The sequence below is a fragment of the Pieris napi genome, chromosome 16, assembly GCF_905475465.1.
Source record: "Pieris napi chromosome 16, ilPieNapi1.2, whole genome shotgun sequence".
NCBI classification, from domain to species: Eukaryota; Metazoa; Arthropoda; class Insecta; order Lepidoptera; family Pieridae; genus Pieris; species Pieris napi.
The window spans coordinates 8,029,644-8,048,030 of NC_062249.1; the positions used below are offsets into that span (position 1 = coordinate 8,029,644).

The 18,387-nt window shown below is 33.4% G+C and overlaps 1 protein-coding gene across 4 annotated transcripts in view; it reads left to right on the top strand.

Moving 5' to 3' along the window:
- LOC125057017 (bromodomain adjacent to zinc finger domain protein 2B-like) overlaps positions 1-18,387 on the top strand; it is a 64,141-nt gene that overhangs the window by 14,753 nt on the left and 31,001 nt on the right. For 3 of the 4 annotated variants that reach the window (XM_047660424.1, XM_047660423.1, XM_047660425.1), the window contains exons 1-8: positions 12,059-12,259; positions 12,677-12,754; positions 13,494-13,586; positions 14,375-14,532; positions 14,733-14,871; positions 15,649-15,773; positions 16,655-16,791; positions 17,129-17,270. In XM_047660424.1, coding sequence (XP_047516380.1) covers positions 12,193-12,259; positions 12,677-12,754; positions 13,494-13,586; positions 14,375-14,532; positions 14,733-14,871; positions 15,649-15,773; positions 16,655-16,791; positions 17,129-17,270 — 939 coding nt within the window. In that variant the 5' untranslated portion in view covers positions 12,059-12,192. Of the gene's footprint in view, positions 1-3,152; positions 3,245-6,049; positions 6,209-6,928; positions 7,104-7,770; positions 7,863-8,586; positions 8,731-9,096; positions 9,219-9,643; positions 9,742-10,005; positions 10,024-10,662; positions 10,748-10,844; positions 10,965-11,673; positions 11,789-12,052; positions 12,260-12,676; positions 12,755-13,493; positions 13,587-14,374; positions 14,533-14,732; positions 14,872-15,648; positions 15,774-16,654; positions 16,792-17,128; positions 17,271-18,387 lie in introns of those variants that run through there. The other variant, XM_047660426.1, reaches the window with a different exon arrangement.

Sequence of the window (18,387 nt, forward strand, 5' to 3'; positions counted from 1 at the left end):
CTATCCATACAGAAACCAGAACCCACCAGCCTTGGTAATCTTTTTTAGAAATTATCAGAAGTAATGGATAGATATGGATGCTCATGTTTTGTTGATTCTAGTTTCGGTTAATTATACAAAGAAAATTTCTTTAAATTTTGTTGTTCTGTCAATATAAGACTATAAATAAAAAGCTGGCTGTCTAACACATATTTTACTTCATCTTAAGTTAACATAGAACCCATGGTTTGGCCTAGACATTCTTAGTGCTCAACTTGCCCCATACCCTTGCTCAACTTACCCCACCTATGGGGTACATTGAGCATACTTGACTTTCTGCATTTAAACATATGTAGCTATTATATTGGACTTGTTACAAAAAAATACTATGGACACTTTTGTTAAGGGATAAATTACTAATCCATCAGGACACATAACAACTCATTGAGACTTATCATTGAGGAGCTATATCCAAGCAAGTGAAAAATTGCTCAACTAGCCCCGCCCTACCCTACGTGTTTAAAAGGTATGCATAAAAGTATTGTATTATTATATAGCATATATATAATATCAAGTGATTGCTTGGCGAACGCTTATGTTCGGCATATTTAATTATTCCAAGAGAATGTAAACTTCATACATATAACTGTAATGATATGGTCTGTGCTATTGTTAAACTTTTACTTTTAACATCGTCTGTATTGGGTTGAATGACTTTATTATGACAGGGATATTATTCTTTATATGGAATAATGATTTTTAAATAACTGTTTATGAATATGACTGGGCCGATACTGTAGCGCGAACGTCACGCTTGGAAGTCGATCGTGTTAAATTGTTTTGTATTCGTTTATGATTAATCGTTGGTTTATTAACAAAAGTTAAGGTATTCAGAGCAGTTGTTCGGTCTAATACCTGCAGCTGAGTTTCATTATCGGACGTCAAGGCAGAATACAAAGTATCATCCGTATCACTTCGACGTCCATCGCTCTACAACTGAGCGTTTTTTAAGGCAGTATTTGCCGAGAACCAACGCTATACGGAACCTTCAGCTGCCCACTGAAGTATTTCCGAACCAATTCGACTTAGGGCACCTACTTCAAGAAAAGCGCATACCAATTCTTGAAAGGCCGGCAACGCACTTGCGAGCCTTCTGGCAGTGTGAGTGTCCACGGCGGTATCACTTAACATCAGGTGAGCCTCCTGCCCGTTTACTTTCTATTATGTAAAAAAAGGTATCCCACTATCTATTGTCTTTCGTTATTTGTATTAAATTTCTTACGTCAAGATTAAGCTAAGTAAATCTTTCCGGAAGGTGGAAAATAGGAAAGAAGCGTTTTCCGCAATATATGACAATTGCTTTCACAATTACATACAATAAATATTATTTTAAGAGAATATTTTATTGAGTAAAAAGTAATCGATTGTTTTGTAATTCTCATGTTAACGCTTCAGTGAAGCATTAGTATCTCTTTTGTTTTTTGTTGAAGTGTGAAATCTTTTGTTAGAGAATTTAAAATGCGTTTTAATAACCATCTTCAGATTAGTTAACAACGCCTAAAGGTGATATATATCATAGATATATATGACCCGAGGGATAGCGATTTTGAGGTATCAATACAATATATTTTAGTTTTAATGAATAAAACGTGTTTTATAAAGATTTTAATGTGCGATATGAAGTGTACTTTAAAATAGTTTTTTTCAGCTTAGAATCTACATTCAAACAAGAATAAAATCGTGAAGAGAGATGATGAAATTATTACAGAAAATAATTATTTAAATGTAATATTAGCTATCGTCTATTTGTCATAGTATTTTATTGATTTAACTTCGGTGCCACAGAGCAAGTATTAGAGTGACTTAATGTAAAAGTCACTCCTGAGATTATGGATCGTTAGGACTTTTATTGTACCTAACATTACATTTTCGTATTTTACGAAATTTTAATTAAATTTCCTAAAATATAACAGCCAGCAGAAACTATAATACTAAGCTAACCATGCATTTTTCCTTGTATGTGCCCAATTAACACCTGCTCAATTCATATAGTGAATGAAAACATAGAAAAGCATGTCTTAGGGTTACACAGACCCTATCATATGTCAGGCACAGTAGGCTGCACCTTGCCTTTAAAAGAAAAATAATCTACGAAACGGCTAAAACCTACACCTTAATCGTTTTTGTTTAATATAAATGATACCAATGTTAAAGAGAGAAATGTATAAAAATAATTTACTTTACGAATCAACGATAGTGTTTCGTTACAAATGTACTTCATAAAAATCTGTGGATCACTGATAAAGAACGGTATAGTAGCTTCATAATTCATACATTCCGTTTTATCAAAATTTACTTAACAAGTTTTAGGTTTAGAAGATTAGTCTAGATACAGTGCATAAGAATTATCATCTTACCATTACTGTGTTCTAAAAAAGTAAGGGCATCTGTAATATCACAATGAAAGTTGTTCACAAGCAAGAATAAAGTAAAATGTTATTCCGGATTGTTATATAATCAATGCAATGGAGTCCTTTATTGTGTAATGAATAATAAAATATATTGTTGTAAACCTGAAAAGAAGTTCGCCAGTATCATTGGGATGACGCAAAATACTAACCTAGGTCAACTGACACACTTTCTCCCCTCAGTCATAAAAACGTACGGCCTTGATTAAATTATTTATAAGAAACTATGATACGGATTTCTCAAGGTCTAGGATGTTTGTATCTGTACCCCTTTCCTATTTTTTAATGTTATTTTTGTAAATATTCCAAACGACAAAAAAATAACTACAAATTTAAAAAGATGCGTTTATCAATAATACGTTTAAATTGAATTGGAAAAATGATTGGACGTAAGATACAAAATGATAGAATCATTTAAATAAAATATAAAAACCGTTAACGCACTTAATAAGCCTTCAGGCAGTGCAGGTGTTCGTCAACTGCACTTAGCCTATTTTCATAGCCCTTTGCCGAAAACTTAGAGCGTACCAATATTTGAAATGCCGGCAACGCACTTGCGAGCCTTCTGGCAGTGTCCATGGGCGGCGGTATCACTTAACATCAGGTGAGCCTCCTGCCCGTTTGCCTCCTATTACGTATAAAAAAAAACTTATTGAAATTGTATAAAAAATAGAATATTTTATTTATGTGTTTGTATCTTTCCAGGTGTGGTATGGATAAGGAGAGCGGGGAAGGCGGGGACGCAGCCGCCAAGCAGCCGCCCGATGGTCAGTTCGACCCCTCGGCACTCTTTGGAGGTAATACTTTAAACTCTAATCATGGTAAAAATCTACTAAGAAATCCAAGAATCTAATCAAGAACGTAATATTAGTTGAATGGCCGGCAAAGTTCTCTGGTTGTGGTTAAGGACGTTGTTGGCGGTCCTATTAAGAAAAAAAAACAAATATGTATAATGTAATCCGAGATATATCTAAAATCCTTTGTCGGACGAGTGATAGATTCTAAAAATAATCAATCGTAGTATTTAAAGTAAAGCAATATGTTAGGTTTGTCTAGATTAAAAAACTTATTATTTATATCCTATTTTTCATTTGGCATATTATACAGTGTAAACTCCATGTAACGTCCCTCGACTTAACGACAAAGTCCCTAAAGCGTTGAAATCACTCGACTTTCGTTGGTTTAGCTTATCTTCCATACAATGACACACTCTACATAGTTTAACCCCCACCCTCAATAACGACAATTAAATAATAAAAAGTACTTTTTAAGTTGCCAAAATTAGTTAAAACTGCGGAACTCTGTACGTTCTTTTGTCGCTTTATGGTCCTAATATAATATATACATACATAATATGTACATTTTTATGTCATTACTAACACAAGTCTGAAATAACCTTTTTCTTTTTCTTCTTTCTATTTAACGACATCTCTTTGTAACGTCAAAATATGCACGGTCCCTGAGTGTCGTTTTATAGAGTTAACACTATATTATATGTGAAATGAAAAATCAGTGTCAAGTTTTCGTACAGTCAAACAAACTTATAAATAAGTTTACATAGAAAGATTTATTGATAGTTTTGAAGAAACGAATACTATTAAAATTTTCAAAATTTTAACAGCACTTTTGTACGACATTTTGCTGTACATTGAGATATGTAACAAACCTATTTATTTATTAAAGAAAATCTCACATACATATTATCATAATCAAAACCACGACGTAAAAAATCGGCATCGTTAACGATGTCGTTTGATCTTTACGCATACCACTGAGTTATAGAAATTAAATCTACTATAAAACACATTTTCTGCCTTCCTACACTCATTTTGCCCGTTTAACCTGGCCCTGTACATTCACCGCAAAATCGCACTTATGTCATTAGTACAAGAATCACTATCTAATGTAGAACACAACACCATAACCTCGAGGTCAATGTGCCTTCGTTGCTAACGCACGCCAATAAGTGCGCTTATTATAGCTCTTATTGCAACTTAATAGGGACTATTTTAGATTGCCTTAATAGATTTTGGCCTGGCAAGGGAATCGATGAGCGTTTTTGATTTTTAGAACTTCCTCTTAGCTTGTATTTAAAAGTTTAATATAAAGTGGCGAATGTGGATTAATTATTCAGAAATGCTTATCAATTGTACTTGATTTTTCTCGGCCCCAGAATCTAGCTACAATCTAGCCTAGGTATATAGATTAATTCACAGTTTTATTGGCCATTATTTAATAATAATATATCTGTATATAGTATTAGTTTACATAGTTACATAAGTCCATTAATCATGTTAAGTACATACTCTTTTGTCGCAACGTGAAGCCTAAGAAAATATAATAAATAAATAATGTATAGACTACATATGATATTAAACATGTATAAGAATAGAATTAAGTATAATAAAGCATGCCCTCTCACAATATTGCTGTGCCTAACCAAGGTCCTTATTATAACAAGTATAAACATAAGGAATGCAATAGAGATTTGACTTGACTTGACTAAATAATTGAAACATAGTGCACTTTTATCATTTAGGACTTTGAAATCCTACAAATTAAAAAAAGAGTTATCACAGTGAATGTCTAAAGAGTGTTATATTTCGAGAACTTTATTCTCACGAACATTATTATATTCATTATACATATGCCAGATATGTAGGCCTATTATTTATTTATTTTTATTTATTTACACTTCGTTGTTAAAAAAAAAAGAAAAAGAAACACAATACATAAAAATTATAAGGGATGCAACGGGCGGCCTTATCGCTAATAAGCGATCTCTTCCAGGCAACCCTAGTTAAAGAGAAAAACTAAAAAAAAAGAAACATGATGCGTGCAAGAAGTGCAGAACCAAATGTTATATAAAAAAAATATATATATATATATATGTTAGTTAATTTACAATAAAGTAATAAAAGGAACTTATAATCCTATCCTATCATCCCAACTCCATCAGTGCATAAACTGCTTATGATTTGAAAATAAGTAAATATTTAATACTTACTTAGTAATTAAACAAAAAGGTTAAATAAATGGTAAATTATCTTTTATAACATCATTTTATAATATAAGGAAAGATAAACGATGAATGTGGGTGATTCGTTAAATTTTTTTTTTGTATTAGGTAAGGAATAAGATAAATAAGAGATAAATTATTCCTTTTAAATTAATTTCTGTCCAGTTTTTTTTTCTAATTTAAAATTTGTAGTGTTTTAACACAATGATATTCAATACTATTTATCCTGCGAGCTTAGCTTAGTTATTCCAGTTTTTATTTGGTAGCAATAGCCTTTGGTTCTATAGGCCTTCGATCCATTACCAAGAAACTAATGTAAAAAAAGCCTTAAAAACTTGTCAGCTAGAATTATTGTATACACTTATTATAGTATCGATTATATACACTTACATGTAGTTAATGATATATTTAACATGTACGACGCAACACAGGACACCATTGTAAGCATAAACAGCCATTGATTCCCTGGCAATCAGCGATATCTTAGAGTCAGTCAAACGAACTAATTTAAGGCCATATTGTGATAGTATGGAACTTTAACAAATAAATTATGTTTTATTTAATATTTTTTTCATTATTTCAGCGTACTGGGGTCGAGATGGTGCCAGCAACGCGGCAGCTGCGCAAGCGCAGGCGCAGGCGCAAGCCGCACTCTTTGGCTTTGGCTCCCGCTACCCGCCACCCACCACGCTTGGTGTCGCAGCCAACCAGGCGGCATCACTTGGACTACATCCCGCTGCTAGTAAGTCGATAATCTAATATGTATATAAAATTCTCGTGTCACAATGTTCGTTCCCATACTCCTCCGAAACGGCTCGACCGATTCTTATGGAATTTTTTATGCATATTCAGTAAGTCTGAGAATCGGCTACTATCTATCTTTCAAATCCCTAAGTGATTAGGGCTGTCCATCCCAAAAAAAATTTTTTTTGGATATTATTACTATTTATATTTTTTTTATTATTGCTTGGCCAGCTAGTATAATATAGATATTTTGTTGTGATGTTTCAATTACCACCACAAATAAGACAGACATATTTTTTCCTCTATTGTTTGTTATTGTATTCGACTACCAGCTCGAAATCGAATTCTTCTTTTTCACTGGGCTTACTCCATGTTCATAACCCGTAACCTCTCTTTTCGTATTAGATTTGATTCTAAGAAATTTCAGTATTTGTAGTTGTTGGTAAATTGGGCTGCAATGTAAACTAGGCCTTACTTAGGTATTTGTGTGAAAAGAGCAAGAAATTCTTATTTAAAAAAATTTATATATTGATTTAGCATTATGTATGTATGTGGTGATTTACTCACCCATACTTACTACAGACAGCTACTTACAGAGGTGTACATAAGTCTTATTAAAAATAAAAACATGCTAAAAAGGCTTTCAAAATAAGCCTACTAACTATATAAACACTTTGGATTTTTTGTCTTGAAATTAACTTAATAAGCATCCTTCTAGGTGCAGCATGGTGGTCCATGGCCTCGCACTTGGCGGCCCAGGATTACTTAGCACGACTGCAGGCTACTGGACTTAACTTATCTCCATTAAACGACCCCTATGCAGCCCTTTCCGCTCTTTCGGGTTCCGGTCTTAAACAGAACAAGCCGCCTAAACAGCCTAGCAGAAATGAAAGGTATTATGTCCAATAAGTTTTTATTCGCAGTATTATTCAATTCTTTGAGCAGTGTTGGTCAAGTGGCTTCAGCGTGCGACTCTCATACCTGAGGTCGTAGGTTCGATCCCCGGTTGTGCACCAATGAACTTTCTTTCTATATGCGCATTTAACATTTGCTCGAACGGTGAAGGAAAACATCGTGAGGAAACCGACATGTCTAAGATCTAAAAAGTCGACGGCGTGTGTCAGGCACTGAGGGCTGATCACCTACTTGCCTATTAGATTTAAAAATGCTCATGAAACAGATTCAGAAATTTGAGGCCAAGGCCTAAAGAAGTTGTAGCGGCATTGATTTATTTTATTATTCAATATACCTTTAAACTTTACAACTCCTTACCATGAATGGGAAGGTAGAGGATCCTCTGGCATCTGTGACATGCTTTAGATTCCAAGATCACGGAGCCATGTTGGTCTTGGCCTTGGTTAAGCATGTATGTCAAATTTTTGTTAAGAACTACGGCATTGATGCTGCCTTAAGAATGCCCAGGCCAAAGATGAACGGACCTTTAGAAGATTACTTTCGATATTAAAAAAGTACTCTCAAAGTATTCCAGAACGCAAACAAAACTTTATACTTGCCATTAACATCTTACAGTGTTTATTAATAGAATTTTGTTAATTTCAGATCAGGACGTACTAGTACATCTTCGAGTATGTCATCGAAAGACAAAACTCCCTCAACAAGTACCAACTCTCAACATAATATGAACGATTGGGGTGAGATATATAAATTCTAGTATATTATTTGTAAACTGAATAAGATGTAATGGTTCATGATTATACTATTGTTAAGATTAACCAATCAGGTTTTTAAAAACCAGGTTGTTTTTTACACAAGTGTTTACATACGATTATTATAATTTAGTTTTTAATGGCACTTAAAATGTAAGTATATTAATTCCCTTGAATTTATCTCTCAGAGATTCCCTACATTTTAAATTATAGATTGCACGAATAGCCCTCTTCTGCAGGATGAAAATAGTTTCGACATCAGCAGCATGACCCCATAATAATAAGCCATAAGTCATTAAGCTGTGAAAGTAACTAAAATAAACAAGTCTAGCTGTATCGACATCAGTTAGTGAGCATATTTTTTTAACCGCGTAACTAAGTCTCTTCTCCAATCCGTGTTAATATGAGGGGACCACTGAAGTTTTGAATCCATGGTGATTCCAAGAAAGACAGTTGTATCATCCAGATTTAATTCCTCATCATTTATAATTGGTCTAGTATCCATAACCCTTGCATTTTTTGCACAAAATTTAATGCATTTTGCATTAAGTAGAAGGTTATTCATACTAAACCAATGACAATCGAAGAGAGAGCATTGTTCACATCGTCAAAATTTGTTATTTGTCGTTTGATTACGTTACGATATACGCGACAAATACCAAGTTACGACTAAATTAACGCAGATGAAAATGAATCATTTTTATTGCAGCATCTACATATGGTTTCCCCAAAACCTCGTCTCCATCAACAATGGCGTCGCAGTCCCTTTCCAGCTTGGCTTCCCTCAATAGCCTAGCCCAGCAACCACTGCAGAGCAAATCCTCCAGCAAACAGCCACAACCACCGCCTAATAGTAAGATATCTATATTAATTCCACTTTTTTATTTGCCATGAGAAAAACATAAAGGTGTTATAAAAACCTCATTTCAGCTATTTTGATTTGAAACAATAGCATTGTATGTGAGTCAACGTCGCAATTTCCGAACGCTATATAAATACACATTTGCTTATTTTGGATGATACAGTATTTATAAAATTCAATAGCAATTGTTTATAAGAAATCATCCATATTTAAACCTCTAAATAATCTAATAAATAAATCTGTATATAACTATCACACTCTATGTAATTCAAAATAATTTCCTTATGCCTGCTTCTTTCCAGTATTTCTATTCAAAATATAGAAAAAAAAGGTTCTTAATAATTAAATTCCTTTCAGGAAAGTCATCAACGAAGGAGAAAGATCGAGATTTATCTGTATTGCGAAGTGAGTTAATGTTGGCCCAGGCTGCTGCTCAAGGCGCGTATCACGCTGCTGTAGCAGCTGCTGCTAAGGGAAAGGTAATATTCAAACATTTCAGAAATTATGTACAGAATATACGTAAAGTTATAGAACGATTTCGTTATAAAGAAAGGAACATTTCATTAGGTTTAGGGAGTTTTAAATTGTGGACAAAAGTGAGATATCTCCATTTAGGATATAAGTTTGGATTCTAATGCATCTATGATTATAATTGTTTGGTTTTCTCACTTTATGTACGTGTTTTAATTTGTTTATAACCCAATAAAGTATCGGTCTTTAAGGTAATTTTTACAATATTTAAAAATATGTCTTACTCATTAATTTCGCAAAGAAGAAAGGGTGAATTTAGACCAGCTCTTACTTTAATTCAAAGTAATTTTTAGGCACACAAGTATATTGTAGAGGAATATACCTTGATTATACAAACAATGAAAACAACACTAATAATATTCATTTCTTGCAGAACATGCCTCTACCTTATCCTTTCGGAATGCCCGGTTCAGAGAAGGACAGACGAACTGGCATAGATTCCTTAACTGGCCTACCACATAATTTACTCAGGTAATCAATTGATATTTAATCACTGAGTTCTTGTGCTAAGTTCAAGTATAATACGTGAATATTGCTTATAATTATTTTAGTTATAAATCCTATTCAAATGAAATAAAATTGAAATATTACAGCCTATTCCAATAATAATTTTTTGTGGTTTTACTACCAATATACTGTTGGTATATGGAATACAATACCTCAAATGCATTCAGTAAACTTACTATATAATTTAGATATAATATAATCAATATTATATATATTTTTATTTCATAGTGCCGCGTTGGAAGGAGGGTATGGTTTCATGTTATATATTTTAAGAAATTTTGTCAGTCTCTTGTTTAAAAAAATACTCTGATGTTATTCTATACAGAAACAATATTATAACACTTATTTAACGTAAAACGTCGAGTCTATTTTTATATGCTTTTTACTAACAAAGCTAAGATTTATACAAATTTATATAAAATCTTGGAAACATCATTAATAGTCCGGTCAATATAGACATTTGAAATAACAAAAATTCCCGGAATGCCAAAAATTGGTGGAGAGCTGGGGTATACCATTACAAATAAAGTTTTAAAAATCCCCATCGATCCTATGAGCGCTACAAAAGTTATTTGGGGTCAAAGGTCAAAATTTGAGGTTTTTGAATTTTTCTCGAAAACGGTAAGTTTTATCATAAAAAGAGTAAGTTGTAGCTCTTAAAATTCTCTATAAAAATGGTATTTTCAATTTTTTCCTTGCTTGAAACTTTTTTTGATACAACTTACTATTTTCAAGAAAAATTCAAAAAACTTCAAATTTTGGATTTTGACCCCAAATAACTTTTGTAGCTTTATGTCTAACTTGACCGGACTATAAAACTGATTCAAATGTCACTGAGTGTAAAACCAAAGCAATTTCAAGTTAACATGTTATAAATTCTTTCAGTGATCCGGCGTCAGTGTTGGGTGGAGTGAGGCTTCCACCAGACACCGAAATTATTAAATATACCTCTTCATTAACGGGACCTAAGGTAAATAATGACTTGGTAATGGTTTGGTTGTGAAAAACCTTTGTTTAATTAAAAAATTATATAAATTGTTACACTTTTGCAATAACCTTCTTTCTAGGTTCCAGCGGGGTCAACTAACCGTGGTCGCAAAAAGACAATATCATTGGACCCGCCTCACGTATCTCTTCACCCGTCCAGTGATAGAAGCACCCCACTACCTAATAAGAGGCAAAAAGTTGTAAGTATTTTAAGCTGCAAAACTAGATTATTTTTCCTGCCAATAAATATGATTTAATAATATTTTTCTTTCCAACTCTACTTTAACTTATATTTCTACAGACCCCATTAAACATCTTCTAAATAGGACATAAAACTGCTTGTTTAAACCATTCTAATCCCATTCATACTGTAACCAGCTAGCTATACAAACAAACAAACAAAACAAAAAGTCATTTAATCATTTAGGTACAATTTGTTCACTTATGCAAGTCAACTCACGCCATCTCATCATCTTATAGCGGCATTAGTGCCCACACATTGTCATCGTCTATGAATTCCCGAACAGTGTAATATCCTCCCTTTGTTAGGGTGTTCTTGATGCAAAACTCATATTTTGGAAGTTTGGTTACACGGTCCGGAATCTTGTTAAATATCTGTATATATATCCCAATAAATGAGTGAGCAGTTTTATGAAGTCTGAAAGCTGGAAAATCAAGTCGATTCCTACTTCTTGTGTTTAAATTGTGACAGTCACTGCGCTTTATAAATTTATTCATGTTTTTATAAAAGTACATAATATTTTCAAACACATATTGAGAGGCAACTGTTAAAATACTGATCTCTTTAAATAATTCTCTTAGCGAGTCACGCGGTTTTAATACATATGATAGTAGCCAGCTGCTGGACCCTTATTTCTGTATGAGAATCTAATATTCATTTATTTTCAGGATGAGTATGGCAATTCCAGATCATCAGTGGAGGTGATTAGACTGCCAAATAAGCCCGACCGTTCATCAAATTCTTTATCAGCCACTCCACCGCCCAATCTCTCCGATTATGCTGGTAATTTTTATTTGATATTTGGGAAACTTAACTATACTATTCAAACAAATTATTATAGAAGACTATCAAAAATAATAAATCTCTAATTAAAATATAAATTTTTACTGCTTTGAATGACGCATAAATTGCTTTCTTGTTTCATCTCAGAGAGATCAGGCATTTTTTCTTTATTTAGAAAATGCAATAGTGAAATTAATACTGAAGTAACTGAATTCATTGCAGATAAAAATGTTTTTATAATACTACAATACCATTTCTTTTCAGGTATTTCAAGGGAACTACTGCAAACTATAGCAAGTCAAAGTGGAGTTAGTTTAGCGGCGCTTGAACGGCAGTTAGCTGGTGCCAACCCGACTGACTCGGGACTAAACTTAAGTGTCAGGTCTGGTACAGAAGACACTCCAATGGATCTAGGTGCCAAATCTACTGAGGACGATGCGCCTTTAAATTTATCCCTAAAACCTGCGCCACGTAAGTAAAAATAGATTTCCATAGTTATGGTTAATGTTTTTTTTTACTATTGGTTGGTATTTTTGGACCCTAACTGATTATTTTTGGAACTAATTATTTATGGTCAATAAATTGTGAAAAAGAATATTCGAAACTCTTTATCATTAGTTTATTACATTTTGACGTTCACAAGTATACAGTTTCCAATAAATTAAATAAATTTTGATTTGATTTGCTAAACTTGGGTATCATAGGAACAGAAACTATATATTTTTATATGTATAATTATGTGTATAGCAAAGTATAAATAAATAGGCCCAATGCTGCAGGCCTTAATTGGCTTTATAAGCCGCACATACCATTTATATTAATTTTTTTTAGTTTCTTTTAAGTAAATATTCCTTGAAATTTGGTATATTAATAAAGTTGAAATTTCAGCAAATTCACAAGCATCGGATGCACTATCAAGACTTACATCACTTAGCAGTTCACTCAGTGCGTCTAATGAGAGAATATGTGAGTAGTTTAGTTATATTAAAACATATCTTTTTAAAGGCGACATTTCTTAACATAAATATAATAATAGATCTGTTATAAAAGGCTTTGCTTATAATTTTTTAAAGGATATTTTACTTTGAATTCGAAAAATATGGTCTGATAAGGACAAAATTTTGTATATAAGAATACAATATATGTAAAACTAATATTGACGTATAATATGAAATAGTAACTTTTATTTTGTTTATATTGTATCTTTTACTTAAATAAACAAGCGGCAGTATAAATTCTATTGGCCTCAGATTTGACCTGTTCCTTTAAAAAAAATTATTTTGTATTCAAGTAGATGATCAGCCTTCAATGATTAATGCGTCTATGACATGCCGGTTTCCTCACAATGTTAATCTTCAGCCTAAGAAGTTCCACTTTAGAAATAATTCAATGGTAAATAACCAGAACTTGAACGAACGGTTGAGAGTACCGCAATTCACAAACCAACCTGCCTTGCGATTCTGTAACTCACTGTTCTAACTCTCACAGCGGTTTTCGCAGCGGCGGTCGCGCTCAAATCAGTCGTAAAGCAGTCATTTTACAATTTGGCATTCTCATAAGGAGAGAACTTGTAATTTATTGTTTATCAGAATGCCAAATTGTAAAATGACTGCTTTACGGCTGATTTGACGAGAGTTCGAAAAGTGAGTTACAGAATCGCAAGGCTGCCCTCATACCTTTCAACTAATGTGAATATTGTCCTCAGCACGTCGCAAGCCTGGCGCAAAACCCCGACGTGTAGCTCCCGAACCCAACGAATGTCCGCGACCACGTTCCAGTGGGAGCGAGGACAGTGAATGTAAGTTACATTTTTATATACCTTTTTTGAATCTTCTATTAGTATTAAGACTTAAACAGGGTGTCAAGTGTAAATTATTTATAATGAAGGACTGCGTTGGAAATATCTTTTATTGTATGAAAATTTATTTATTGTATGGAAAAGGAGGCAAAACCAAATTCAAGTAATTTTGACGTTTGGACGTATACGTTAGTTAGGGAGCGTTCAAGTATTACGTAACAAATTGGAAGGGGGGGGTTTCCTTTTGTAAAACGTTACGATGCGGGGCGGGGATTTGACGTAATACTTGAACGCTCCGTTACACAGTGTATGGGCAATTACATTAATGTGTCAATCTTTGGATGTTAAATCGAGTGACCATTCATGAATACTAAAATAAAGCACGAACAGACTTAACAGATACTGCAAGAGCTGTAATTAGACGTAACAAGTTAAGTTAGTTTTATTTCACTCATTTCATATTAATTTAGTCCTGATTTTAATGTAAATTCATTATATGTTTGAGACCAGAAAATTTATGTAGTAATAATATTATGTTGATTTGTTATTATGTGAGACACCCTTTATATCTTCAAAACTCTTAAAACATTCTGATGCGGCACATATTAATTGTCTAAGTCAGCATAAAATCGAGAACTAAAAATTAGTTTTGATTTTATGTCCTAAAATTATTGAATTTCAAAGTCAGGAAGAACTATGTGCCTTACTGAGTAATTTTTTTTAAATAATGAAATGTTTGTCTTATCAAATTATTCACACAAAATAACAAAAATCTTATATTAAATTAGCCGTGCCTCCCTGGCCTACTCGGGAGGGACGTCCGCGTAACCTAGGGCGTGGCGTAAGCAAGCCCAAGAAGAATACCGTCGCATCACTTCTTGCGCAAAGTCGCGCCCTTGGCTTACGGCCTGCGCTCGCGCAACAGTTATTAGGAGAGACTGATTTGGTAAGAAAATGTGAATATCCCTTGCATGATATTTATCAGTTAGGAATTACAATCAACAAGTCTACATAGGTATCGATAACTTTTTTGATAAAAAATAAAAATTAATATGAATTTAAATCAAAATCAACCATTTTTGTTTGCTTTGAAGTTACACGATGTTTTAATTGAATGTAATGTATATTATGTATTGTCACTTGCAGGAGAAACTCCGTGCGTTAGTGGGCGAAGGGGCGAGTACGGACTCTGAATGCCAGCAGTCTGATAGTAATCCATCCGACTCGGACGCAAGTGATTCAGGCAGGAAGCTAGATGCATTACTACGGCTGCCTTTGGCTTTAGGTATTTTTTATTTAATACATCATACAATATAGTTGTATGGAGTGCTCATATTTGCATTTTATTAAGCAATGCAAAGCAAGTAGGTATTATTACAAAGAAATACCTTGTTATGAGACTGACTATTGTAATGGTAGACATAAATAATAATATCTCCTCCGTTTTTAAGTTTAACGTCAAAAGGACTAGAAATGCTTTTATTAGACTTATTACTACAAATAGCATTAAACAGGCATGTACAGTTCCTGGGTAATCGGGATGCTTTAAATAATAGAGGATTTTAGTTTTACTCTATATTGTAAGGGCTAGTTGATCTAGCTCTTAGGGTAGGAAATTAAACACTCCAATGATGACTTGATTAACTGAACTGAACTTGCGCGTGCGCATGTGTTACAAGTTACAACCTCTTTTATAATCTATTCCCTACTATGACTCGACCATCCCACTTCGGGCAGTTGTTTGAGTCAATTCGTAACAATTCGTAAACAACCGAACGATTCAAATGAGTAACTATTGCAAATGCGCACTTGTAGCAAGATTCTTAAGAATGTATTTCTTAAAAATGTTTAGTATTTAATTTAATTTGGCTCGTACAAGGCATGTAACGAAATATCTACTTCAAATATATATTAACACTATATAAAGTTATACAAATGCGTGGATATCTATATCTCAAAAACTACTGAGCCGATTTTGTGTTAGACTCAGACTATTTCCTAAGCTGGAATATACCTGTTGTGTTTTAAAGTCGGTTAATAATATCTATTACGTGTTTTTCAGGTTGGAAGCGGGTGACAGTAATAAAGGGTCTCTCTCGTAACTGCAATATTAAGGGTGACGTGAGTTATTCCCCACCAGAGCCACACACCGCTCTTCATATTAAGTCCACTCAGGAGTTACAGAATGTACGTATTATATAGGCATTTTTAATAATGTATGATCTTAATAAACACTTCTTATTTATAGTGAAATCTCTAAGCATTATTATTTATTTACACCAAATTTCCATAGGCCAAATTTTAACTTAAAATATTATTATTCATACCAGTAAAAGTTATTTTTTACAAGTACCAGAAAACCGTTTATACAGTAATCGATAATAAGTACTTTTTTATAGTATATTACTCTCTACGCTTTACAATTAGGTACGTTATATACCCTTCGTTTCTTTTCATGTATAAAATTTAACAGTACCAACAAAAACTGTCTATAGAATAATAGTATCATAAGGTCACGTAAAAGGAAAGAGATTAATAAAATACAAATATATAACTAAGATAATAATGAGCACTATTTACTAACACAAAACAAGTAAAAATTAAAGTAGCAATCCTTTGGTTACTTTTTATCAAAGGTACTGTTAAACAGTTTCTTCCAGACGACTCCAACTTAAATTACCTATGCTCTACCATATTACACTTAGCCCGACATATTTACTTACGCCCAAACCCTATAATTAATCCACAATCTCAGATTAAAATCAATCTGAGATCAGACCGTGACAGTCGATCGTAAGTTAAAATCTGTTGAAATCGAGCTTTCGTCAACTGTCATTTTCATACAAAGGACACCGATACGACCTCCCATGGATAGCTTGTATCGACAGATGGCTATTACAATCCGTCGATTGGTTATTGGCACACTTGTTACCACATTTGGATTAATAGTATGATCTCAGATGGTGGATTATGGATTGAGATAGGTTATTGGGTTCAGGCGTTATTGTGTGTGTATATTATTTTAATGTGTGATACTAAAATGAAATACATTGTACCTTTTTTAACAGTACCTGGACGCAAACCCGTGTCCGGCATTATCGCTCGATAACTTCAGCTTCAGTTCGCGAACAGTTTTAGGAGAGTACGTCCAGACGTCCGCCGACACGGACCCCATAATCTTTACTGAAACTGACATCTCCAAGAGGTATTTCGCTTTTGAGAAATTGATACAAAAAATTGTATGTATGTGCGTATATAATCAATTTTTAGCTAGATTTTAAAGCACTATCAAAGTTGTCGGTTTTGTCTAGAGTTCGACAGTCATCATTTGTCGCATTGTACTAACAAATATTGCAAGTGATACAGGAAATTGTACAAATTTTCATACATAATTATTTGATATTAATTTTATTAGATTTAATACAATTTATGCCACCAGTTATGAAATACTACACAGTACTAAAATAATACTTTTCATACTTAAGTAAATTGTTTGCACAGTTATAACTTTTAAGGGTTAATATTTATCTCTGCATTCGTAGGCTAGAAGAAGCCCGAGCCTTGGCAGCGTTAGCTGGGCCTAGGTCCACGCCCCCGCCCGTAGAGAGGCGAATAGAACTCGCACGACGACAACAAGCAGCAAGGGACGCTAGGAGGGACGCCTCTCATAGGAATCGGGATCAGGTACTGGTGACTTATAGCCCCTACTTACACAAATTATTCATAAAATTTCCTTTAAAAGATGTGCTAGTATATGTCGCAGCCAACTAGCTTAATGAGCCGTTCAATTAACAGCCTAGCCTCTTAACTAAAAAGCGCCGTTTAAATAGCGGCCTGCAAGATATTCAACAGCTATAATATAATAACAAATGAAATGGATCAATGACGTTTCATTATTTGACTGTCAATATGGCGTCGGCAAACCACAACTTTGATTGTGTTTTCCAAAGTTTATTAAAAAACAACAAGTACAATGGAATAGTGTAGAGTCAATAATAATAATAATACTGTGACTGACTCCAGCAATTTAATTTTTAAAGAATTAATTTTATGTCTAGATGTTTAATCTTTTATATTTCTGTCACAAAAAAATAAAATAAAATATGTTTATTATGGAACATAAGATACATGTATCACTTATTCCACGTCATTAAATTTGAAGGCATCCCTACTCATCGGCAAAGAAGACAGAGGGGGTAGGCCGAGAGAAAAAGCCGGCGTAAAAAACTCTCGGTACTCTTTTAAAACAGCAAATCATCAAACAACACTTATTAAAACAAATATCGCAAATTAATTAGAAGTAGCCTGTCTAGCACTAGTCCCAGGCCCTTTTATCAACTAGATAATCGTTGACTTTATAGTAAGCCTTTTTACACAGCTTTTCTTTAATACATTTCTTAAATTTATTGTAAGGCAGTGATAAAAGAGCCTCTGGGATTTTATTAAAGAAGAGTATCCCTTTCCCCAAAAAAGAATTACTAACTTTAGATAGTCTAGTACGGGGAAATTGCAGCCTGCGTTTGTTCCGTGTATTAACATTGTGCGTATGTTCTATTCTAGTAAACTTATCACTATTTTTGTATACATACATAATATTTTCATAAATATATTGCGAGGGAAAGGTGAGTATATTAACTTCCTTGAATTTATCTCTAAGAGATTCCCTACATTTTAAATTATAGATTGCACGAATAGCCCTCTTCTGCAGGATGAAAATAGTTTCGACATCAGCAGCATGACCCCATAATAATAAGCCATAAGTCATTAAGCTATGAAAGTAACTAAAATAAACAAGTCTAGC